Below are 26,662 nucleotides of genomic sequence, written 5' to 3'. Positions count from 1 at the left end.
ATATGTGAGACAGTTACTGCGTAATTTTCTTTCCTCAAATACAATTTTCATTTTCTTAATACCTCTTTCTTCTTTCACTCCCACTTCCTCCGTTCCTCTACAGTGCAGTTCAGGTGTGGACAGAGATTTACTGGGCCATTTCCTTTCCTCAAAAACCGTTGTGTTGAAATGGCAAGGCATCCCGCTGAACGGGTGGTGGCGACTCCCTGGCAGCGCTACACTCCTAAAGGCGAAGCTTAAGCTTAATTAGCAGTTAATTAGTATTCAGGCATTAATCAGTAATTAACCATTAATTAGTGATTTGTCATCACTTAGTAATTAGTACTCAATTATATGTGACGCCACCAGTGCCACAGAAGCACTGAAAGTGGTGCGGAAAACGCTTTCGCCTCTACGCACTTTAGACAGTCAAAGTGCCCCCTGAATTTTTAACTCTATAGGGGACCGTGGCACAACGAAAACCTGCAACGGCATGTGCCGGAGCATTGGTGGTGCCCTCTGCGGCAGCCAGTGCTCCAGCAGTGAAAGCGCGCCATGGTGTGCACCAGAGCGCTCGCTCCATCAGCTAAGTGGGCATCTCGCCTCATGCGCGCTGCTTGTTTTTCGCTTTTTGTTGTTTTGCGTCTTTAGCACATTTTCAGCACATTGGTACCCGCTATGGGCAGACTTCTATCTGCGAGGAGCAGTGTAAGCAAGGGGCTCCTAGTTTGAAATAACTGTTGGGGATGCCGACGTGTTTAGATTATCGAGTTTTCTCCTCCTTGAAATGCACAGGGCTGTGCCGGGACCTGGGCGTCACTTCGAATTAACCATAAGTGCAAATTAGCTGAGTTTGAATTAACAAGCTTTTATACTGTACTGCATTATTCGGTTCAATATTCGATAGTGGCAATTTTTCGCACAAATTAACAAAAAGGCAGCAAAATGATCTCCTGGAACTGTTTATTGTTTTGTTGCAGCTTCATCAATGTTGTGACTGGAGAGACCAAAGTGCACAAATACAAGAACATGGAGCCTGGCTACGTCCATGAGGTCAAGCTTCTTGGAAATGACACTGGCACGGATGTTTTGCAGAACGTCTGCATCACGTATTGGATACAGGTAGAATTGAACTTTATTGAGATCATTTGGTTGCACCGTGCAACCTCGTTGTACCTCACAGGGCTGCGCAAAACTATGCTCAGAGTGGTGGTCAGCCCTTAACGGAAACAACTTATATATAGCCACTGTTCCGCCAAAAGTTGATACCTCAGGTATTCCATGAAGGAAGGCACACATGGAAAATTTTATTCGTGTAGGACCACAGAAATCGATTTTGTCTGCTACTTGGGCGGCCTCGCAGCTGGAGCAGTATTTTTGATTCCCTTTCGGCAAACCATCTAAAGCAGCGCAATAATTTTCCCTAAAATGAACAATTTTCGAGGCGAGATTCCACTTCTACAAAGCTAATTGGCCTGGGTGTCATCTTGTCTTGGAAGAAATCTCAATCTTTTAAAATGACATTCCAAAGTCTGAATTGTTGTTTAAAATGCAGTAAACACCAAACAAGCATTGTGGAGTTGCATGCACAGTGCATGGCATGCACAGTACATGCCATGCATGTTCTGAGCCAGGTTGTCCCCTAACATGAGATTCAGGTAATTAGTGAGTGGTGAACTGGCTGTAATTTGGCATACTCAGCCTGTGTATTTACCTGATTCTTTGTGTTTTAGCAATCGCACATTTCCCATGTTGTTCTGGTGACCTAAGGTACCATATGAACTGGAATATAAGTGAAGATTTTTTCTTGAAAACAGAAAAGCAAGCTAAAGTCGTCCCTCGTCTCATATAATGGTCTTTAGCAGATTGTGAGTTGCAGTCTGGCAACATGTGGCATGCCTGCTCGCAAAGAGCAAACATCGATACGTGATTGCTTGCATTTTTTTTTAATTCGCTGTTGTGTTTGTCTTCACATGCACTGTTTCATTCGACCTCATGCGCAATTCCTTGTTAACAATGAAAAGCAGCATGCAACTTACATTTGAGTCGACTTACAGTTATGTAAATCATGTATTTTACAATCATGTAAATACAGTAGACCTCCTCAAACCTGAATTGCATGGAACAGTGGTGCCTGCGCACGCCCGCACTGTTGCCTGCAGATTTGCTGGCAGCTGAATCTGTTCAACATTCTCACTCATGCAGAACAATTTGCTTTCAGAGGAATCCAATGATTGGAGACAAGTTTGCCAGCCGTCATGGCCAGAAGGGTGTGTGCAGCCAGATGTGGCCTGTGGAGAACCTTCCCTTCACTGAGAGTGGCATGACGCCCGACATCATCTTCAATCCCCACGGCTTTCCCTCTCGAATGACCATCGGTGAGAAGCAGCTAGTGTGGCGTCCCTGGGCTGTGTCATGCTTTTCAACGATCCACGCGGAGTTGAGGGAAATGAGACAAGACTCATTAACAAGGAAAGCAAGTTGAATATTTAACTTAACTCTTTCTCTACCGCGGAAAAATGCACGATTTGGAGCAGACTGAAAGAAAAATTTTTTTCACAAGAACTAATACACCCAGCACATACAGTGAAAGCTCGTTAATTCGACCCCCGTTAATTCGGAAAATCGGATAATTCGACGCGCGCGCGAGGTCCCTACAATTATACATAGGAGTCTATGGGGCGAAACTCTCGTTAATTCGAACAAATTTTGCCGTGCGTCGGTTAATTCGACTTCACTCCGCAGCCCGCCAAGCCGGTTTGCCGAGAGCAAAAAGAAAAAAACACTGCCATGAGTGGCGCTACTGTACCGCTACTGTACAGCTGATAGGCCATCCGTATGGTCATATTATCATCCATCCATCCGAGGAAGCGAGTTAGCAGCGGCCGAAGCGGCTGGCGTCTTTTTTTTGTGCTTTGTTGTGTCGCAGCAGTCGCTACGATCGCGGTTATTTACGGCGCCTTTTTTGGTAAATGCGCGCTTTGTCAGCGTGTTTACTGCGCTGCTTGTTGTTGCTGTTTTGTTGCGACTGAGAGAAGGGTGAAAGGAAATTGCAAGGGATTGCCTACTGGCTTAGCCGAGCCACCACCGCTGCCGTGTGCAGATAAGGAGGGTTAAAAGATCAGAGGAAAGATAAAGAGAAAAGATAAGACGCGCGTCCCAGCAACAACGCCGTCCCCACCAACGCTGGCTGAAAAAACAGATAAGCGGGGAGGCGCGCTCCCTTCACCTCCTCCCCACCTCATCCCCGCGCTGCTTTCGGGTGGGTAGCGCGCAGGGCCTGCGCGCCTCGCCTTTGTGTCCTGTCAGCTGACCGAGGATGAAATAATTAAAGTGACAGGCGCTGACAACGACGACGATTTACGATTGTGAGCAGTTGTCCCAAATGCCGAAGTGCACGGTGAAAGAAGCCGCAGAAGCCTTGTCCGTGCGGGAGGACTTCTGTGAACAAATCCCTGACGGCGGCGCGTGTGCCGCGGAGCACCTGGCAGCTGTTAGAGCTATCGTAGTCGCTCAAATTCGCTCGTAAAAGCAGACGGTGATTACAGATTTCCTTGCCAAATAAAGGTATACGTCCTGTTGCGGCAAACATTGTTTTTTTGTTGTTCATTCGATAATTCGACATTCGGATAATTCGACAATTTTTCGCGGTCCCGTCAGTGTCGAATTAACGAGCTTTTACTGTATTGCAATGCATGAAATTGTAGCTTATTAGTTACACTTCTGAATGAAACAGTCAGAAGAGTTGTGTGTGCGAAAGTAAATGAACATTTATTTGTGAAATTTGCTAAAAACACAAATAAAGTATATAGCAAAAACAAAAATCACCAGCTGCACTAAGCCAGAACTTGATTAGAGGAAAACTGGAATATACAAACTGTTGCACATGTTTATAGCTGTCATTATTCACAGTTTCAGCTATGAGAAAAATTTACTGCACTTCCCATGGCCTGTCATGTCAGGGGTCTTGACTGTGGTGCCACTGTGAAGAGCAATCAGGGGTGAAGGTGTGAAGCAGAGGTAGACTGAATGGTGCTTCGCATAAGGTTTTATGTTTGTTCCTCGCTTGTTCTCTGATAGCCGAGCTTGCAGTTTCTTCTTTTTTTCATTTTTTTCGGTTGGTGTTGAATGGATTCTATGGGAGGACTGGGGGCGTGGACTTCTTTTCCCTCATCATACCTGAAGATTTCTTGAATGAGCTGCTCCCTGAAAGCCAGCTGATAAAATTTGGCATTTTAGGCAAGCTCTAAAACATCAGGATCGATGAAATAAGTTTTAGTGATGTGGTTCAAAAGCCAGGACACTTTCCAAGTCTTGCCAATAGATGCTGCCACCACTGAATCATCCGGGTGCGTTATGTGCAAAAAAACAAACAAAAAAGCGAAAAACCAATTTTGAGAAGTGATTTTTGATGGCAGAGGGCCAGAATAGATTATTCTGGTATTTCAGTAGAGATACAGTCGTGGCAGGTCAACAATTCCAATGTATATGATGATTCCAATGAACATCAGCATCTCCAATAGATTCACATCTTCCCATGAGCCGTCACGCCGAACTTGCTGAAAATCTTCATCCATGCATACTTATTAGTGTTTCCGCACACGGTCTTCATCATTTCCGCCGTGAAGAGCATCAAAAAAAAGTCGAGAAGTCTAGCGAACCTCCGAGCGCCGCTCCGCAGCGATGTGCCGATATGGACACCTAGCTGTCGTCTTGGTTGAAAAACGCGGCGCGACCTTGAGCATTTGGCAAACTGCCTTCGCTATATGTTGTCAAGACCTTGAAGCATAAAAATAATCCACTGTCATCAATTACAAACCGTATGCACCGCAGAAAACACGCAGCGAACGAAAACAGAACTTACATGCAAGTACGCGCTGACATTCCAGGCTCCCGAGGCCAAGTCCCGCTGTCGAAACCGAAATCCGACGTTTGTACATTGTTGCCCGACTAATAACCGCTGCTTTTGTCTCAAAAAACGAAACCGAAACCGGCCGATGTGCTCGGCGTCAGCTTTCGCTTTCGAGGAGCGCGCGGCGACGCAGACGCCATTTTCTCCGGCTGACGCTGCTGCGGCCGTTCAAGGTTTTATTTTTCACGGCGCCCCCTCATGTCAAAACACTGAAACCAAGGCTGCAATCGAAAGAGCAGTTGTTAAGCTCGCTGGCTAGATGGCGTAGCACGTCCACGACTCTCCAAAATAAGCTTTTTTGCACGGGCGATTTGAATCGATCATATGCGAACGATGGCCTATGGCGCGGTAGCGAAAGAGTTAAACTGTAACTGTTGCCAGTGTGGCTTGCCAGACGAGGTGCAGTGCAATAATTGAGCAGGCGATTCTTTGCTGCAGCTGGCACAGGAACCATGTGATGCTCTGTGCTGGATTCAGGAGATGGCTGGCTTGGCAGTGGTTGCTGGGTGTGCTGGCAGTTGCCTAATAGGGAAATGGTCAGGATGGCAGGAGATAGGCCAATCCCTTCGCGGTTGCCTTGCCCATGACAAAATTGGGATCCACTTCCGGATCTTTCCTGTGGCTTGTCCTTGTCAAACTGGGGTGGAGATGGAGTGGGCAGTGAGCCACTGAAGACGGCGGCACTTGCCTTTTTATCCCCTCTCCCAAGTTTGTCGCTTTCCTCCCTCCTCCCGTTCTAGCTTTTCTGCGGTGTTATGGCATTGGTTATGTACCATCGGGGACAAAAGTGGTATACTCCACGCGGTGGGAGCCGGAGCAACGAAAAACTGCGGCATTTTGGCGAGCTAAAGCACAAAACATTGAAACGAGCCAAGCAACATGCTTGTTGATAATAAAGGTCACGCATTGTCTTTCTCGATCCCTGATGCCGCATTTAGGTGGTGTTGCAACGCAGTTTTCCGTTGCTCCGGCTCGCCACACTTTTGTCCCCAATAGTACATGACATATATTTGTAAGAGACGCTAACGTACATGCAGGTTTTAGGAATGCCTTTATATATACTATATATACATATATATATATACTGCTGTGATAATAGCTATTGATGAATGGGCATGCAGAATCAGAAGTTTCTACAGTGTACATGTGGAAGTGGGATCGAGGGAAGGTGCGGCATGTTGTGTTCAAAATGTTATGTAAAGGCTTACACTTTGTTGTAAATACAGTCAAACCTTGATGTAACGAACTCAGATATTATGAATTATTGGCTATACCTAACTATTCGTAAATATCTTGAACAAACACATGCAATTTTCACCTTATATATTGAATGCGGTTGGCCATGAAACGGATACATATCAAACTCCCCAGCGCCAAACTGTAACCGTTCAGATGACAGGCGACAGGCTTTGCCGAACTGGCCATGTTGCAGGAAGCGTTTGCTCCAAGGTTTGTGCTTTTATCTTGCACTCACTAACAGCAGCACGGCAGATGTAGCGGCGTGTAGGATTGTAGTGCGGCAGTCAGCTCACATTCACACCTCTCGCACCCCGGGTGTCAGCGGTGCCCTGGAAGCAGCAGCATGAACGGTTGTAGGCTTGCAGTAACCTTCCTGTGCGCACGCCGGCTGTCACGGGGTTGTGAAAACGGTGATGGCTTTAACTTTGGCGCACTTCTTTCCATGCGACACGGCTGTGATGCGGGGAAGCCACTCTAGCTGGCACTTGACCTGCCGCAGTTGTGCGCTTGCGGTGCTGTGCGGAGAACCCAACTTAACTGGCGTTCGTTTTTTGTGGCCTTAGGAACCGTAACGAGCGCCTTTGAAACGTCGCTAAAACCTAGCAAAGGGCTTCTCCATTTCTCTAGTAAGGATCGCCTGAGCTACCGTCTCTTCAGTTAGTAAATTGCGCCACTGTTGCATGTGTTTCTGACAAAATTTTGTATTACAAATTTTAGCTGTATCAAACTATTATATGAATTTTTACCTGTTCGCTGTAACGAGGTTTCACTGTACAGCTGCAGTAATGCCATAATGCCATGCTCGAGAGGCCGTCTGTTAATTAGATAATGTAGTGTAATGTGACCGCTCTCCTTTCAAGTGGTCTTAGTTGTTATTGTGTCTACTTCACCCAGGTATGATGATTGAGAGCATGGCTGGCAAGTCCTCCGTGCTTCATGGAGTCCCACATGATGCAACACCCTTCAAGTTCTCAGAGGAGCAGCCAGCATCTGAATACTTCGGCGAGCTTCTTCAGAAAGGTGAGGCTGTGCTTTGGCTGTTGGCATGCACATATTGGCTCGGACAGAGTACATGCAATAGAGCCGTGTGCTTTCATATAAGAGGCAGACATCCCACAGCACATATTTTCTGACTGAAGCAGGCAGCTAAGGTAGCGACAACTGTGTAAGCACACAAACTTGAGTCACTTCTCAGGCCAGCTTAGCATCAAAATGCACTGTTACGTTTAATTAGCACAGAATTGCTTTCTGTGTCTCTGGTAGCCTTTTAGTGGGCCACTTCCTGTGCAGCACGTGTGTTGCTGAGACTGCAGGTAATTTGTGTAATTTTTTTTTTCTTTCAAGTACTGATAGCAAGTGGCCATGATTTTCTGCCTTTTCGATTCTAGATAGGCTGGCAGGGGTGTAACTGCAAGGCATTGTGGTGCTTGATCCACACATTTCTTATTGTAGGGGTTTCATGAGTGATCATGACATTCCAGTCTTGAAGAACATTCTGAACTGTTTCTGTGCTTTTGCTAAGTTAATTTGAAGTTATTTAGCAAATTTATAAGTGCTGATTATCATGTCATTAGTGCGAATGTGAATTGCACTGACTATGGATTTCGTACCTGCTGTATTTGCAATAATCTGCGAATCACAGGTGTGAACAATATGTGAATCACAATGTTACTACTGAGTACAATCGATCCTGGATACAGTCGAACCTCGACATAACAAATTCATACTTGTGGCCAAAAAATTTGTTAAATTGGAAATTTCGTAAAGTCGAGATTCCTATGTTTCAGCGGTCAAAATAAAGATGTTGATTCCTGAACACTCGTGGCAGATGGCACCTTGTAAATACAGTAGAATCTGATGATACAGTTACGATTGGTCAAAATTTTGCAATCATACGTATTTAAAAAATGCCTCGGCCAGAGTGCGTTATATACATATGCTATAGTTCGCGATGGGGGCAAGAAGTTCTCAACCCTTGGCAAATGATATGAACGTGTGAACCTCAAGGCACCTGCCAGCGAGCACCCGACAATGATGTCGTTCAAATGTACAACATGCTTGCATTGCGCGAGGGCATCGTTCAATCGAAAGTGTGGTATAAAATTCGTAAATCACGAAAAAAAATTACATGACCTTCAATCGTGCCGAGATTGGGAAAGGAAAAAAAATGCGTCACTTTGTGAGTTTTGTTAAATTGAGGTTTGCTTTATCGAGGTTCAACTGTATGTTGAACTCGAAAGAGATATCAATGATTTGATGTATAAACTTGGCAATGGATATGCTTATCTGCTACCTAGGGGCAAAAATAAAATGCATCTATGCTAGTGGCACTCTTTTTACAGTGGCTGGCTGCACGCTAGCATGCTGACAGTGCGTCGCTAGGCCTGGCCTGCTTTGAATCGAAGGAGTAGCGGACAGTGACTGCTTTGGAACTAGCCAGCACCTATTCATAGTGGTCTAACCCTGTTCGAAGTGCACTATAATCAGAATAGTGTGTCCTTGAATGTTTGGTTGGATTGTGCAAAGCCTTCGGCAGTGAAGTGGACGAAGCAGATGACACAAAAGCTGCCAGTAGCTCTCGATCAGCTAGGTTTGCTTCACTGCATGACAGCAGTGTAGTATAGAAAATTGGTACACCCATGGCATGACAATACGAAGGTTAACTCCCATAACCACATTCCGTGTTCCTCTCATCACGCTGTTTTAAGCGTCTAAGCATGGCAAGTGCCAGCAGGATTCCAAAGCCACGAAGCCCAGCATTCTACACCCCAGTGATGATCATGGGAGCTCTCTGTGTTAGGAGAAATTGCACTTGTAGGGGCACGGTACTGCTATACTTTGCACAGAATTTTCAGCAGGATGTTTTGACTATTTGGTAAAGATAGAAAGATATTTGGTAGAGAAGATAGACAGGAGATAGAAAAGGGACATTAACGCTCATGAAACCTTAAAATGAAAACAATTTTCGGTAAAAGAACTAGCTTTATATTCGAATAAGTATGGTATCTGGGATGAACTGTATTTTTTGTTGCTGTTGCACAAAATCTAAAATGTGTAAGTCATCAAAAAGGAGTGTGTATGCTTGTGTTTTTAGAATAATTGTTGCGTTCCAGATGCAGTAAAAGCTCGTTATTTCGAAAATGTTCAAATTATCCAAGTTCGGTTTATTGAATAACCCCAAAAAAACTGACGAGAACTGTTTGCATCATAGTAAATTTTGGTGAAAGACCGCATAATAGTCTCATACTTTTGACATGAGAACAGCGAGACAGTGACTGTTTTTAACATTTTCATATTGGGAGCGTCGAAGCCAAACAGCTGCAAAATGCAAAGGGCCTCTGTGACATCTTTGATGATGCGACGCAGTAGCAGTAGAGGTGGAGCCCCTTTACAAGTGGCAGCGTCGCTTGCGACAAAGCTTCCCTGTGCGAAGAACGAACAGCATGTGATGAGCTTGCAGTTTCGGGTTGTTGTTTCACCACACAGGAATAACCACGTCAATGGGAGCGAGAGAAGCACGCAGTGGCACCAATCAGTATGTCCTAAACGGCGTGCAGCTTGTCTCGGTTGGCTGGCTGATGTGCAGCCAGTAGCCACCATTGGTGCGGGCTGACGCGAAGCTCGGAAAAACAGAAACTAAGTGGTAGAACTATTCTCGGAGACGGAGCCGTCCGTTTGTCGTCCGTTGTGGCTTCTGTTGTGCATACATCAGAGGCACACAGGCAACTCTGCTGCACGCAATTCAAGATTGAGTAGGGCTGTTCCGGCGTTTGCATTAATGCTGCAAAACCTGTGTAGTCCGAATTAGTGAGCGTCCAGTGTCATAGACTTACATGGGCATTGGCTGGGGCCACGCCGGCTGTTTGAATTATCTGAATTTCTGCATTGATAGGGGTTCGAATTAACAAGCTTTTACTGTATAGGGAAAAAGCATAATTGCTTATGTCTCATAAGCACTCAATATTTGAAATGTACTCCAGATTGAGGGTTCCCCTGAACATATAAAAATTCACAATGTGGAGTGCACCCCGTTGCCATTTTGAGTGCACCGATATGGTCTTTCCTGAACAACTGTTGAAGGCCCTGTTTAGCTTATACAGTCAAACCCGACTATATCGAACCCGTTTACATCGAATTACCCCGTATATCGAACAATTTATGAACATTGTATTGCTAAAATGAGAATATATAGCAAAAAATACTAATATATCGAACAAAAATAGCAGCCGCGCTTGATATATCGAACTTCAAGCCGCGCAAAACTGCTCCAGAAGTTGGCTTTCCCGCGTGGCGGCCGGGCGAGCTGCGCCAACATCCATCCCCCCACCCCCCCCTTGGCCAAAGTGGTTTAGCCCAACAGCGCTCGCACGGCGCTGCTATAAATAGGGTCCCAGCGCTGCTCTCGCTCCCTCAGACAGCCACCCGGCCACCCCTAGCAGAAGTGGTTTGACCACGCGCTCAGTTTACTCGCAGCCACGTGCGCCTGCATTCTGGTGTGCGACTCGCGCGACTGCCATTGCGACTGCGTTGTTCCGTGTGCTTCGTTGCTTTGTGGGAGCGGTGAGCTCGTCCGCTTCGTGAAAGATGGCTGCTGTGAAGCGACAGAACCTAACCATATCTTCAAAGCTGGAGATCATCAGAAGAGTTGAGCGCGGAGAAAAGAAGTCGGATGTCGCCGCAGCGTACAGCATCCCCAGAAGCACGCTGAGTACGATTTTGAAAAATAAGGCCGACATTAGGGCTAAGGCGGACAAGAGGCCTGCTGCTACCACCAGCGCTCGACGAGTACGAACGGCTGCATTTGAAGACGTAGAGGCAGCAGTGTATAAGTGGTTTGTTGATGTTAGGTCGCAAAACATCCCCATTTCTGGCCCAATGATCGAACAGAAAGCAAAGGATTTCGCTTTCATGCTGGACAGACCCGACTTCAGAGGCGGCTCAGGCTGGCTACAGCGGTTTAAAGAGCGTCACGGCATTGTCGGCCGTGCTGTCACCGGTGAAAGCCGCGCTGTAGATCTCGGCAGCGTGCAAAAGTGGATTGATGAAAATTGGAACGACATTACAACGAGGTACCATCCCCGTGATATATTTAACGTCGATGAGACTGCTTTGTTCTGGCAAATGCTTCCGAACAGAACGCTGGCCTGTCGTGATGACAAGTCCCACGGCGGGAAGGTCAATAAAGCCAGAATATCCGTGTTGCTCGCCACCAACGTCGACGGGTCAACCAAGCTTCGACCGCTCGTAATAGGAAAGAGCAAATCGCCGCGGTGCCTAAAGAACGCACTTTCTGTTCCGGTGTCTTACAGATCGAATGGGAAAGCTTGGATGACAAGCGAACTTTTTGGCAAGTGGCTCAAGTCCTGGGACGACGACCTGGTAAGCCAAGGCAGAAAGGTCTGCTTACTGGTTGATAACTGCTCTGCCCACCATTGCAACGTCAGCGTCAGCAACATCGAGCTTCGTTTTCTTCCGCCCAACACAACGTCGGTGCTGCAGCCTTTAGACCAAGGTGTCATTCGTGCACTGAAGGCAGGCTACAGAAAGCGACTTGTGCAGAGGCTTTTGCTAAACCTCCGCACTGGCCGGGAGCTGAAAATTGACCTCCTGGGAGCAATAACCATGCTGAATGCGTCATGGAACGACGTCAAACAAGAAACAATTCAAAACTGCTTCCGTCATTGTGGACTCTCTGCTTCCGGCGAGGCTGGCACGAGCTCATCAAGCAATCACCATGAACCCCTGGATAGCGGTGAACCGCTGGAGGAACTTGATGAATTGTTTAGCCAGCTTGCCGAGTTCCCGGGTGCTGTTTGTGATGGGACTGCAGCAACAGACTTCGTCTCCGTCGACGACGATGTTCCGACAACCGGAGAGCTCACTGACGAAGACATCATTGCCGACCTCACTAGGGATGCCGCCGGCGACAGTAACTGTGAGGCTACGACGAGTTCGGACCCACCATCGTGTTCCGACGCACTTAACGTTGTTCGCCGTCACTGTGAGTCAATAGAAGGCTGTGGGCTCAGCTGTTCTCAGTCGCTCGATAATGTTGAGAAGTGCATGCTGAATAATGCTTTGAAAATCAAAAAGCAGAAGAAGATCAACGACTATTTCTCGCATTAATAGTCCCACCGTACATGTTTTTATCAAATAAAGAATGCTTTTTCTGAAGTGCGGTTTGTACATTGTCAAATTTGTTAAAAGCTGTATTTCGAATTACACGATATATCGAACTGATTCCCGTTTTTTTACGAGTTCGATATATCCGGGTTTGACTGTACAGTGAAGTAGTGGTCCCGATATCAAGTCCTGCATCAAAATGCACTCCTTTTTTTTCTTCACCTGCAAAGATTGAAGAAAGCTGTACAGCTTTCTTTTGTAGCCGTACAGCTACGCCCAGCTGGATGCTAATACCTACAATTGTTTTGTACATTGCAGCTGGCTACAACTACTATGGGACTGAACGAATGTACTCGGGAGTGGATGGTCGTGAACTGGAAGCTGACATCTTTTTCGGAGTGGTCTACTACCAGAGGCTGAGGCACATGGTTGCCGACAAATACCAGGTGAGCTGAGAGACTGCCCAGCCCATCATTTTATCTTTACCTTGAGCATCTTGTCAGTTTCATTATTCCTGGAAACGCTGCTGCTAAATTCACTGGCTAATACCTTCAGACGTTCAGAGCCTAGCAAAATCATCTCTTGCGTATGTGTGTGTGTGTGCGCCTAGCATGAGCGCTCCTCATTGTTGTCTTCTACGCAGCACTAATCTGGTGGTTCTGACCCAAGCAAAATCATTTCTTGCATTTTGCAGCTGGCCTAGCATGAGCACTCTGTCCCGCGGCACTGTTCGCTCATCGTCGTTTTCTATGTGTCACTAATCAAGAGGTTCCAGCCAGAGTAAAATCGTCTTTTGCATGTCTGCAAAAAAAGAAAATTGTATCAGTCGTCATGTGTGTGCCTCGGTTCAGTCATTCATGCATGTAAAATCAGTAAAAACAGTCTTTGCCAAAAAAAAGTCCCATGCTTTCGCTCTGAATCGAATGTTGTAAACTTTCATTTTTTTTTTCAAAATTTTTTTTTAGAAGATACGAGGGAAGGGTGCTTAGAACGGCGAAAATATGTATATTCCTATCTCTTTTGGCTTGTGCAGTTTTACCAAGCATGGATGCTGCATTTTCTTCATTCAGATTATCCTACTTTCTCAAATGAAGTCACAGTTTCTAATCAGTGTCCTTCAGTTCTTCCCGTCTTGAGCTGTTTACCCGACTTCTTTTCCCGAAAATCTTTCTCCACCAGTTCTCTCCACTTCCTTTTTGGCTGTGGCCATGTCCTCTTCCCTTCGATGTCCGCATCTAGCACCTTTCTTCTGGCATATTCTTTGTCCCTCTTCACAGGGCAGTGACTCCTATAGCTTCACTCCAGTGCTTGTAACCTGAGCTGTGCCTCTTAAAGGACAACTGAAGTGGTTTTAGAATTCGATGAGTTTAAAAGGGCCGAATGTATGAAACATGCGCGTAAAGCCTGCGAAATCATTTTGTGCTGCCATTTGAAATAAAGGCGTAAATCGCCGTAATGTTTGTTCATGCTTTTGTACCGTGCACAAAAGTGCGCGTTGGCAACGCTCGGAGGCCCTTGAAATCTTAATAGAGCTCTGCACTGCTCCGTTGACTTCATAATCAAGAATATTGACTCAATGGCCATTGAAACCACCCGTGTAGCAGCATGAATGGCCTTTGAGTCAATAGACTATCGGTTCGAGGGCCTTCGAAATGCCCATGTGACAGGGGTACTAGGCTTCTGCTTTAGGTCGCAATGCCAGAGGCACTTTCATTTCACCTTTACTGGGGCATTGTCCATTGCTGCAGTGTGTTAGTTTTCAGTTGTCATCCCTTGTGAAAGCCGTATCTTGGGCATTCAGCTGCTGATTTTCAATTCACCAGCCTGTAATTCCTTCTGTTGAATCTACGTTTTTCATTGAGGTGAAATGTGAAATTTTTCGTTCAGTCACTTTACTGCCTGGTCTGGAGGAGTACTGGGGGCCAGTTCTGTTCCATGGCATCTCCCAGACAGAGGTGCTGTGGTAGTTTATGTTGAATGTGAATACGGGAAATGAGGTCAAATATATACAAAATAAGCCAAGACAGTCAGCTGCTTTTGTGTTGTTACACGTGGCACAGTGCATGTGTGCTGTGCAATAGTTTTTCTTCAAGGCACTGGTTGTCATCCACACAGGTGCGGACCACCGGTCCCGTAGACACCCTGACCCACCAGCCTGTCAAGGGTCGCAAGAGGGCGGGTGGCATCCGGTTTGGGGAGATGGAGCGAGACTCTCTCCTGGCGCATGGGGCCTCATTCCTGCTGCAGGACAGGCTGTTCAACTGCTCTGACAAGTCCTTGGTATGGCTGAGCAGTGTAGCACTGCACTGCTTTTCGCTTTTTGCTACCTGGTGCATAGCACGTGAAATCGATTCATGGTTTTTCACTTTAGCCAAGTAGCCACTGTGGTAAAACAGCACTTTAGTCCTTGACAGGTGAAATTGTGGTTAAACAGTGACACAAAAATAGTACTTGGTAGAGAGAGGGTGTGGTAGATGGTCCTTGGCGATCACAAAATGAACAAGGGAGGGGAAAACCTCAGGTTGCTTGAGCCAACGTTTCGACAAGGGGACTTGTCTTCGTCTGTGGATTAAAAGAACCTTTCACCAATCTTGCTCAATAAAGCAGAATAGACTGGTTGATTCCCCTTGCAAGCAGCTCTGTAAAGAAATGCGGAGTTTTCCTTTAAGCTCTGCAGCTGATGCGTTGTTGATGAGCCATCGATATCAGGCCGATATCTGAAGATCAAGTTTAAATCGTTAGGAGAACAGTACAAAGGCATCCTCTTCACTTCCTTCTCCGTTATTTATCACGCGGACCAGTCACATTCGGATGCTGCTAAGCTTGGACCTCGTGCGAAATTCCGTGTGTAGGCTTTCTCATGTGACACCTGATGCTAACGAAATTGCTGACCACCCACTTCGAACCGCCCCTACAATAAAGCTTGCTGTTTTTATTTTATCCTACCATAATGTGTTATAACACCCACACCCGTGGTATTCGTCCTGTCGCCTTCACAGTTGTCCTAGCATGAGCTCGGCCAACTTGTTTCGGTCAGCTTTGATATACAGGAAAGTCCACTTGCAAAATTTTGCGTGAGGCTCCCGAAGGGGCAAGGCAGTGCATCACAGCAGGGTAAACGATTATGTAAAAAACCTGCCTATTTCATGTTGTGCATTGTAATCCACACACCTCGTATGTGCGCATAACGGCAGGCGTGATAGCAATTCAAGGGCTCCTGTCGCTAGGCCAAAAAAAAAGCCTTGCCACGTAGTTTTGGTTTTTGAGCTTCATTGCTAGCTCACGACAATGGCAGCTGTCGGCCCACACATTTGCCTTTCGTCCGAACCCAGCTGTGCGCTGCTTTCATACGCCAACAGGCACATCGCTGGTCTTTTTTTCTTTTTTGTTTTTAGAAGCAGTCTCGCTGTTCCAACGTCAGTGTGCATTCCCCTCGCCTGTGTATGTGTTGCTCTTCCAGCACACCGAAACTGCACTCTTGTCGTAGGCTTTTCAGTGTGTGCGTGTGTTTGTGTCTGTGTGTGTGTGTGTGTGTGCGCGCGCGCGTGCACACTGTATATACTGTTCTGCTTACATTTCTGTTCACATTATATTGTTTTACATTATGCTGAGTCTACCAAGTTTTGTTTATTTCATTTGCGAAGACCATACACTATAGTATTTTGAAAATTACCTTTGGTGAAATTTTTTTTTATATACTATACTGTACTGAACAGATGTTCGATTTGTATTAAAAAATTTCAATATTCGCACACCCATAGTCGTGCCACAGTGCTCTGCTGTTTCAACAGTGTTATCATCTTGCTTCCCCGCAGAGCCATATGTTTACGTTAAGCGCTTGTTCCTTGGGGCAACGCAAATTTGGTGTGCTCACAGGGCACGTCTTACCAGGGAAGGAAGCTTCACATGAAGGTATCAGGTAGCCTCAAGAATCATGTGAAATTAATCTTTTGTCCATGCAAAACAGCTAAATATAATGCAATTACATGGTGCAGCCAACAGCTGCTCCCGTTCAGCGAAATGCAGCTGTGACCGGCCACCCAAGCCAGCATGGCGCTCGCAATGGACTCGTAGCTAGATGGCGCTACTTCTCCAATATGGCAGTGCTCATGATAAAAGTTCGATATGCGGCAATATATACCGTAGCTGTCATTAAAGGTGAATGCTATAAGCAGTGGGCTTGACTTAGCTTCTCCCCCGCAGGGAGGCGTCTGCAACATGCAGACGTTGGTGAGTGGCGACACCACGGGGTTAACCCGAGCATCCGCAGGGACATCCCCGCAAGGGGATGATGGTGAACAATGCGTCACCACGGACCCGAGCATCCGCGCTTAGCCGTGCGTGGCATCGCCGTGTCCGGGGAAAAGGGGATCCTGGTGGTTGAGCCGATGCCGAGCGTTTGGACCCTTAAGGCCCCTCGGCGGAGGCAACACACCACTTTGGCCCCAGCTTCCTGTAGACGGCACCTCCGGCCTGACCCAACCGGAGGAAATCGGCAGTCGCCTTTTCCTGTCCGCCCCTCTATCTTTCACGTTCCTATTTCCTTTCTTACAACTTTCCTGTATCCTCCTCTCTTCTTCGTTTTTTCCTCTTTTTCCTGGCGGCAAGGGTTAACCGTGTGTGACCAACTACCCTGAGTTGAGTCATATTAGGTTATAGTTGGGGTGTACAGCTGGCGTGGGCAGGACTTGCTTGTAAGTTCCTGTCCCGTCCCCTTGTTGGGCTCCATGGTGGGTGGCTGGCACCATGACTGAAAAACATTAATTATTTATGGCTCCCCCTTTTTCCAAACCAGATCGCTCTCTAAAAAGAGGGCGGAACGATGCAGACGATTTTTTTCAGAAAAGAAAGCTATCTTTCCCAAAATTTCATGTTGTCCATAGCGAAGCAGAAGGAAAACAAGCAAGACTGATATCCCCGTTCCTAGTAGCAAAGTGCCTTACAAACACCTTGGGCCTTGGGTACAAGGTATCCAAAATGGCCAGCGGTGACTTACTGCTCGAACTTCGTGACACTGTCCAGCACTCTAAACTCTCAAACCTTGCGTCCATTGGGGAAATCCCAGTCTCTGTCACTTCACATCGATCTTTGAACACTGTCCGAGGCGTCATATCTGAAATCGACTTTATCCACCTCTCTGAGAAAGAAATGCTTGAGGGCCTTACTGACCAAGATGTCATAAATGGTCAACGCATAAAGATCCGGAAGGATAACAAGGAAATAGACACGAAGCACCTGATCCTCACTTTCAATACCAGCACACTGCCTGAAAGCATTGAAGCTGGTTACCTGAAAATAAATGTAAGACCATATATACCCAACCCACGAAGATGTTTTAACTGTCAGAAATTCGGCCATGGCTCACAGAGTTGTCGCGGTCGCAAAACTTGTGCAAAATGCTCGTCAAACGAACACCAATCTGAAGAATGTGTTGCTACACCGCGGTGTGCAAACTGTGAAGGAGAACATGCTGCCTACTCCAGAGCTTGTCCTTCTTGGAAAAAAGAAAAAGAAATAATTACTCTCAAGACTACGGCAAACATTTCTTTCAAGGAAGCAAGAAGGCGATATGCTCAAACGAACACATTCTCTTTCAGTGCAAAAACAAACTTCGCTGATGTGGTGCGTGGGCGCGGCACACCACACCAGGCTTCGGCACCCGTCCAGGCCACACGCAGTGTGCCTGTGGCGGGGCCACCCGCGCCCCCGTGTGGAGTAGCTAGCGCTACTCCGCAAACCCCAAAGGAGGCAACGCAGACTCCCGGGTCGGCGGGCCTCAAGACCTCTTCCCACAGGTCGAGGTCAAACTCGAAAATCAACATACCTCCTGCACGGTCGTCCAGCGCCTCCACAGAGGCGATGGACACGACCCCGGGCAGCCCCGCGCCGTCCACGTCGGACGGTCGGCGGAGCTCCCTGGATCGGTCAAAAAAAGACAGGCCCCGAGTCACGGGGCCATCGACAACTTAATCTACTTTTTCACCCTATAGAAGCACAAAATTAAGATGGCTTTCATAATACAATGGAACTGTAGAGGACTTCTAAACAACTACAGTGATATAAAAGACATACTAGGAGCGCACGCTCCTGTTGCCTTATGTCTACAAGAGACAAACTTAGGTCCCAAAAAAAATAACTTTCTTAAGAATTATACTGTTTTCCGCCGCGATCGAGAGCAGGCGAGCAGGCTGTCGGGAGGCGTAGCCATCATAGTGAAAAACGGTGTCCCAGCTCGAGAGCTTAAACTAAAAACAAGACTCGAAGCTGTTGCGGTCAGTGTCGTCAGCCATAAAACAATTTCTATCTGTTCTGTATATATTCCTCCACACTTTACATTAACAGTCCACGATTTACAAGAACTTGTCAATGAACTTCCAGAACCGTATCTAGTAGTTGGGGACTTTAACGCTCACTCCCCTTTTTGGGGAAGTGAGCACTGTGACTCTAGGGGTCAAATAATTGATGATTTTATCCTCACAAATAATGTATGTCTTTTAAATACAGAAAAAGCCACCTACTGCTCCCCTACCTCAGGGAAAATGACCTTTTTAGATTTATCGTTTAGTTCACCTTCTGTTTTTAACGATTTTAACTGGGACGTCATTGACAATCCATATGGCAGCGATCACCTCCCTGTACTAATCACTTTAACATCCACACCGAAAATAATCCCCACAAGGCCACGGCGCTGGAAGCTTCACCTCGCCGACTGGTCACTTTTTAGAGCAAAGGCAACTTTAGAAGATATAGTTTTAGGAAATCTTACCGTTGACCAGATAAACGAAAAGTTCACTAATTGTATCATAACTGCCGCACTAACAGCTATTCCTCAGTCGTCAGGAGTGGCGCGACAAAACCATAAAGTATGGTGGACAAAGGACTGTAAAAAAGCAAAAAAACAGCAAAATAGAGCGTGGGGTAAATTCCGTAGGTATCCGACACATGAAAATTTCCTAAATTTTAAAAAGGCAAAAGCTAAAGCTCGGTATGTCCGTCGCAGTGCCGAAAAAGCTTCATGGCAGAATTATGTTTCAAATATCAACAGTCAGATCCCATCTAAAAAAATGTGGGAGCAGGTTCGAAAAATAAACGGCAACTTTTCACCATTCACAATTCCTTTTTTAACAACACCCGGAACACAAACAAGCATACAGGAACAGGCAGACATATTGGGGGAACATTTCACTGCAGTTTCAAGTTCATCACACTACACGCAGTCCTTTTTAAAATACAAAAATACAGCTGAAAAACAGAGGCTCCCAACAACTGGAGGTGCAAATGAAAAATACAATAGTCTAATTACCCTCCAAGAAATCAACACAGTACTGTCTGCCGGAAAAAAAACTGCTCCAGGACCCGACCATATACATTATGAAATGCTTGCACATCTTTCTGAGCCTGCCATAGAAGCACTTTTGAGATTCTTTAACACAGTTTGGATGTCAGGGAAAATACCTGAAGCCTGGAAGAAAGCTATTATTGTCCCGTTTCTTAAACCTAGTAAACCCCCAACCTCTCCTAGCAGTTATAGACCCATAGCCCTGACTAGTTGCCTTGCCAAATCCTTCGAAAGTGTCCTAAATATAAGACTAACCTTTGTTCTTCAATCTGGTGAACTTCTTGATATCCATCAGTGTGGATTTAAAAAGGGATGCTGCACTACAGACCACCTAGTCCGCCTTGAAAATACTGTCAGAGAAGCTTTTATACACAAGCAACACTGTCTTAGCATCTTTTTTGATTTAGAAAAAGCATATGATACTACCTGGAGATTCGGGATCCTCCAGGACTTAGCTGAGCTTGGCATCCGTGGCAGAATGCTGAACTCAATTAAAGACTTTTTGACTAACCGTTCATTTAATGTTCGTCTAGGCTCAACCCTTTCGAGGGATTTTATTCAGGAAAATGGAGTGCCTCAAGGGTGTATTTTAAGCACAACTCTTTTTATTGTAAAAATGAATTCTCTTAACAAAATTATACCAAGGTCCATAACATATTCAGTCTATGTCGACGATCTTCAGATAGCGTGCACATCTTCCAATATATCTACATGTGAAAGACAAGTACAACTTACAATCAACAAACTGGCAACATGGGCAGACAAGAATGGTTTCCAGTTCTCACCACAGAAAACAGTAGCCTTACTTTTTTCACTCAAACGAGGCTTGCACACAGATCCCACATTACACCTAAACCAAACCACACTGCCTTTAAAAAAAGAACACAAATTTCTAGGCATCACCTTCGATAAAAAGCTTACTTTCCTGCCTCACATAAACGCACTAAAGAAGAAAGCGTCGCTATCACTGAACATACTTAAAGTTCTTTCACGCAAACACTGGGGTTCTGATCGGGTATGCCTTCTACAAATTTATCGCTCTGTAGTACGTTCCGTTTTAGATTATGGCTGCATAGTGTATGGATCAGCACGGCCATCGTACTTGAAGCGACTGGATCCTGTGCACAATATGGGTTTGCGTCTTTCAACTGGTGCTTACAGGACATCACCCATAAAAAGCCTTTACGTGGAAACCAATGAACCACCACTTGCAGACAGACGAACAATGCTTACATGCTCTTACATTTTAAAGATCCGTTCCCAGCCTAAACACATCTGTTACCCACTCGTTACAAAGTGCCCATCCCGAACACTATTTACCAACAAACCTCTAGCAATCAGACCACTTCTTCTCCGCTTTGAAGAGAAATGCCAAGAACTAGACATAATGAACATATTACCTAATATTGCCCGCAAACCTGATCCATTCCCGCCTTGGTACTGCCTACCATCTGTGTGCGACTTCACATTAACACAATTTCGGAAAAAACATACACCACATGAACAGATATTACAAGAATATTTAGCACTCGAGGAAAAATACAGAGAATACGAAGCATTTTATACCGATGGATCAAAATCGGCGCACTACGTGGGAAGTGCTGTAGTTCAGAATAATTGGGAAAAAATAGTACGGCTACCTGAGTGTACATTCATTTTCACCGCCGAGGGTTACGCAGTCTTGGTGGCTGTAGAAAAAATAATAAATGAGAACATTCAGAACAGTATCATTTACACTGATTCTCTGAGCATACTAACCTCACTTCACCATAGAAATGCAGTGACACCACTAATTGGTAATATCATACACAACATAACGAGCGCCACAATACAGGGACAAGACATCAAATTTTGCTGGGTTCCCAGCCACATTGGAATCACTGGCAATGAGAAGGCGGATGAATGTGCTGCGAAAGCTCGCAACAAAGAAATAAAGAAAGTGAACATCCCCTACAATGACTGTATGAAGTTGGTACAGTGCAAGCTAAGAAATAAATGGCAGTCGCAATGGAATATTGAACGAAATAATAAGCTCCACTTAGTAAAACCATTTATAGAAGAATGGAAGTCATGCGCCCACCAAAAACGTTTCATCGAAGTTATTTTATGCCGTCTCCGTATTGGACACACACATCTCACACACAACTTCCTGCTAACAAAGAAAGACAAACCTGTTTGTGAAAAGTGCGGAGACGAACTAACAGTAAACCACATATTATTCTCATGTACAGAACTCGAATCACTAAGAAAAAAACATTTTACTACCTTTTACAAAGAACACATTCCTTTTCATCCAGCATTGATATTAGGCAAAGATGCACTTGTCAGTATACCCTGTGTTTTTAGCTTTTTAAGGGAAGCCAGTATTCTTCATCAACTCTAATCTACTCACCCTGTGCTTCGCTACATACAATTATACACCTCAGCCACTTTCTCAATCACGAGAAGGAGGCTGAGGTCTTTATCTGAGTTGTTGGGAGCCTCGAAATCCTTGCCGAGCCAAGGATGTCTGCGGAGGTAACCCAACCTTCAAAAGTTTCTGCTATCAGACATTTTTTAAAATTCTTGTCTTTCTTCAGCTAGTTAGTAAAAATAACTCTTAGGCCCTTTGCACCACCGTTTTTATCCACTTTGTTTTCAAACTCTGCTCAAGCATATTTTTTTCATACCTTGTTCTTGGCGCATGATAGCCTTAGCTGCTTATGCGCCAATAAACCCAACACAACACACAACTTAGCTTCTACAGTGTCTCTGGTGTAACAGCAAGGCAAAAGGGCTTGGTGTTGGTGAAAGCTTCGAGATTAAGTTCATTGCAGGTTTTTTGTGCGTGTAAGGAGGTCTGTGCATTTCAATATATATTTTTTTCTTATTTATGAATTCGCTGTGCACTGTTCATTCGTTTTATTATGATTGTTCAGGAAATAAATACTTCAATAGATTATTTGGTTTCGGAGAGACGTCTGCTGTCATGTCACCTTGCGGCTTGAGCTGCAAGCAAGAGGTCATGTGTGAGGTCCAAAATTTCGTGGTCGTGTTTGCATTAATTACCCACCTCAGATTGGTGCACATTTTCATGGTGATTGTGGTCTCATTGCCGCAGGCTTATGTTTGCTGCAAATGTGGAAGCATGCTGTCACCTGTCATCGACAAAGCGGAGAGTGACATGGTTCGCAAATGGACCTGTCGGACGTGCCAGACTGGTGACAACATTGAAGTCATCAGCATCCCATATGTGTTCAGGTATCTTGTAGCTGAACTGGCAGCCATGAACATCGCCATCAAGCTCCAAATCAAGTGATGCTGTGTGCCACTATATGTGTCATTGTACATAATGTAAAAATGGAAGATGCTAGCCATTGTATAATAAATCATGTTATGTACATCTTTGCTGTTCTGAAATTTTTACTATCGGGCACATGTGTATTCCTTGTTGAGTCAGAGTGCAAGAAAAGCGTGTGCTGACAATTTCTGCTAAGGGAAGGGATGGTAAGTTTGCTTCCTTCACTCCTTAAAGGGACACTGAGAAGAAATTGAAGTTGGCTGGTATCAACAGAATACCAGCTCCTGATTACAAAAACGCCACTCATACTAACAACAAAGCTCTTGTAACGTAGAAAAGAGCAAGAATCAAAATACAGATATCGCCGCCACAGGCCAAACTCGCAAGTACAAGCGTGATGACGTCATAGGACAAAACAGTGTTGCTAGAACCAATAGTTCTAGTAACACTGGGACACGAGAAGGCACAAATCACTGAGGCGCAGCCAATACATGCGCAAATCTCCCTGACGTTGCCAGATGGCGCCACGTACCCGGCAGCTACGCGCGCACCTGCAGCATCAGGACCAATCAGCGCCTGCTCACTGGTGGTAGGCGGGCTCCCGGTATTCCGCTAACGGTAACAAGGTTAACAAGGTACACGGTATGCTAAAGGTGTCTATTTGCGAGAACTTCGTTGACGACTTTGAGAAAGGGATCCATCGTAACGTTGGCAATGCGCCGGTGTAAACGAAGCGACGGTAGCGACGGCCACAATAGCCGATAGATGCCTTTAAGGGGGGACACTGGTCTTTTGAGACCAAAAAATGACCAAAAAATCGATTTTCGAAAAATGACATTTGTGGAATCTTCAGCTATTATTTTCCAACTGTACCAGTTTTTTCCCTCAAGAAATCAACATTTTGACAATAACATTAAATTCAGATCATTGTGTGGGCTGAATTTATGCAGGAGCAGACAATTTAATGGCATGAAAATTTTGGACATCTGGCTGTCTTAGTATGTCGATATCTCAACATTTAGGATAGACAGAGGTGTCATATTGTTTGCTAAGGGAACCTGAAGGCACAATGTGTGCAGTAATCAAAGCAGATTTGTTCAGTCGCTCTTCAAAAATTTTTCACAAAGTTTGTCAATGCATTACTTTCACACCTTGAACATTGGTATTCCAAGTGCTGTAAGATTACTAATGAGAGTAAAATGGAAATATGGTTTTGATTATTACACTCTTTACTCACCATACTGAGTAGCCATGAATTAAAAATTATTTTCTATAAAGCAGTTTCTTTTTTCACCGAGGTACTAATGGATGACTAATTAAAATTAATTATCTTGGGAAGCGACTAATTTATGAGAAAGGTAATTTCATTGTTCAAATTAGGAGAAAAAACTGAGCAAGGTGTTAGAGTTTAATTAGGACTGGACTAAAAGTAAGGAAAATAGGTATAAGACCAGTGTCCCCCCTTAACGTGCGGCCGGCGGTAGCTTTCTTTTCGGCTGCTGCTAGGCCGCACTGCTGGCCGCCAGAAATCACGGAGTCTGCGTTACGTCATGTGCACGTCATGTTTCACATCACTTAGTCCTGTGTCGTCATAAGAGAGTCCCAAGTTTGAATCAGAGCGGCGGGAAAAACTTTTTCAACTTTGAATCCAAATTTCTTAAAAATAAATGCATCTTACGCTGCCGGTCAAGTGGCAACAAAGCCATGAAATGCCGAACTATCGGATTTTGCTTTAAAAAAAGATATCAATAGAGCTCTCCTCACTGACCCTTTAAAGGCTAACAGATAGTGGGTAAAGGCCTACTGTGCAGGAGCACATACTGTCTTTCATTTGGCAATTTACTGCTCTGGCAGCAGGAGATCACTCTTTACGCTCCTACCCAATTATGAGATCAGTCTCTCAGCTGGTGTTGACAAGGTAAGCCGTCCTCCAGACTTCAGTCGTGGAGAGAACTGTTCTCAGCTTTATGCCTCTGTTTTGTACCTTAGAAGTTGAAGATGTGTGTAACATGCCTTTTTTTCCCTATTTGCCTGGACTGTACACAGCCACCTGTTACACTGCAAGTCAAACAAGTGTTAGTGTACATGGAATGACTGCATGTGAGTGGCATGGATAGCGTTTCAACTTTCCCCACTGTGCCATGCTCCTGTAGTCATTTGGTAATCTGCCATAATGCTGGCCTAATGGTTCATCAGGTTATAGCTTGTGTTATCTAGTGTGCCTTTTGTACGTAGCTAGGCTTTGCCAAAAACAGCCAGGCAACATTGTTTGCCTCCCGGCGATATTGTGGAGCCCTCGCGGCACCCCTAAAAACCAAGTCTTTAAAGGTGGAGGCAAGGATTCCGCTTGCCTTAGATTTACAAGATAAGGTTTAAGGGATTCCATAAGTGTTCCACTACATGGCTACATGTTTACCGCACCAAGCATCTGCATTGTTACAACACTTGTTGTAAGGGGAGAAGACGCCCAGAATATGGGTACCTAGGGTAGTCGCAAACGGAATATGGGAAGGAATGTTGAAGAGGGCAAGCACTTTAAAACCACCTGAAAACTCTTGTGACGATCGATGGGCACCTTCAGAAGCCTTTTGGACCAAAAGTTTGAAGGCATGTGGAGGCAAATTCTGTAGGTTATCAAAGACACCAGAAAGGGGTGCCACAGCATGGTGCACAAGGAAAGTAGCGTAGCCTCGAGTTTTCTTTGCACTGCGCGTATACTCTTATCACATCTCCAGAAATGACAGTGTGTGGATTTGCAAGCATGTTTTTGCTATTTGCTTAAACAAAGCTACATTCCATACAGCACTTGCAAAGAAAGGCCAAACAGCTCAATTCCACGCTGCACGTGTCGACCCATGCATTGACTGAACTATGCAAAAAATGCAGCGACCCATTTCTGATGAGAAAGGTTCTTGGCATAATATTTCTATGTAGGTCTCAGAGGTGTCAGTGCCACATGTGCATGCTTGCTCGTGTTTACACTCTGTGCTGTCATTAAAAACCATTAGTGTATTGGCCCGTTTCTCTTGCTGTGTCCACTGTTTGTCAAACCACCAAGTTTTCTATACCTTTGAGAATATGGCTACATGAAACAGCAGCATTATTAAATACAGTGCCACTCATTTCTGTATGAAATTTTAGTATGAACTAGGGATGGATGAAGCACTTCTATCTGTCTGCAAAGGTGATGCAGCTGCTGGTATTATACAACACTGAGGACACGAGCTGTTCCACAGGATCGTAAGTGCACTCGGTTGTCGTTCAGTAGAAACGGCAAAACATCACCGTGGATTAAGAATTCTGCCGCCCAGCCGTTGTGCTGCAAATGACAGCGGTAGCTATACCCTGACATGGTTTTGGAAAATGTGCTTTTTATGAACACTTTTGAGATGTGCTGAACATTTGCTTATCCGCTGAATGAGGCTACTGCAGGAATGCGCGCGCCTTTCTTCTAGTAACATCCTCCTCGCAGCGCTGTGAAAGGTTCATGTGCGCTAAGCGCGACCTAGCTGGAGTGCCCTATAGTTGCCCAGTTTGCGCTTCCCGCGTCATTTGTCTCCTTTCTCCTTCGCACACAACTGCACCTCGACGGTTTTACGGCCGCGGCAATCCCGTACCTGAAAGCCACCACTCTGCGCAGGCGGACAAAACCGCCATCCTAAATTTTAGCAAGGGAAGGATCTCGCCCTTAGCGGCCAGAATCCTAGGCCAAATAGAGTTAGATAAGAAAATTCAAACAATTTGGACTCCGGCGCACGCAGCCGTCCCCGGAAACGTGGCGGCCCACGAG

At 45.4% G+C, this 26,662-nt stretch overlaps 1 protein-coding gene across 1 annotated transcript in view; it reads left to right on the top strand.

Moving 5' to 3' along the window:
* The window catches only part of Polr1B (RNA polymerase I subunit Rpl135), a 67,959-nt gene extending 44,985 nt beyond the window's left edge, over positions 1-22,974 (top strand). Inside the window, exons 21-26 of the mRNA XM_089545772.1 lie at positions 960-1,101; positions 2,201-2,357; positions 7,025-7,150; positions 12,572-12,699; positions 14,369-14,533; positions 22,693-22,974. Of these exons, the coding sequence (XP_089401898.1) occupies positions 960-1,101; positions 2,201-2,357; positions 7,025-7,150; positions 12,572-12,699; positions 14,369-14,533; positions 22,693-22,890 (916 nt within the window). The 3' untranslated portion in view covers positions 22,891-22,974. The remainder of the gene's footprint in view (positions 1-959; positions 1,102-2,200; positions 2,358-7,024; positions 7,151-12,571; positions 12,700-14,368; positions 14,534-22,692) is intronic.
* The last annotated feature ends 3,688 nt before the right edge of the window (positions 22,975-26,662 follow it).

This window comes from Amblyomma mixtum, chromosome 5, assembly GCF_055824585.1.
Source record: "Amblyomma mixtum isolate Tamu chromosome 5, ASM5582458v1, whole genome shotgun sequence".
NCBI lineage: Eukaryota > Metazoa > Arthropoda > Arachnida > Ixodida > Ixodidae > Amblyomma > Amblyomma mixtum.
Note: the sequence above shows the minus strand (reverse complement) of the source record. Positions and strands in the feature narration are given on the sequence as shown.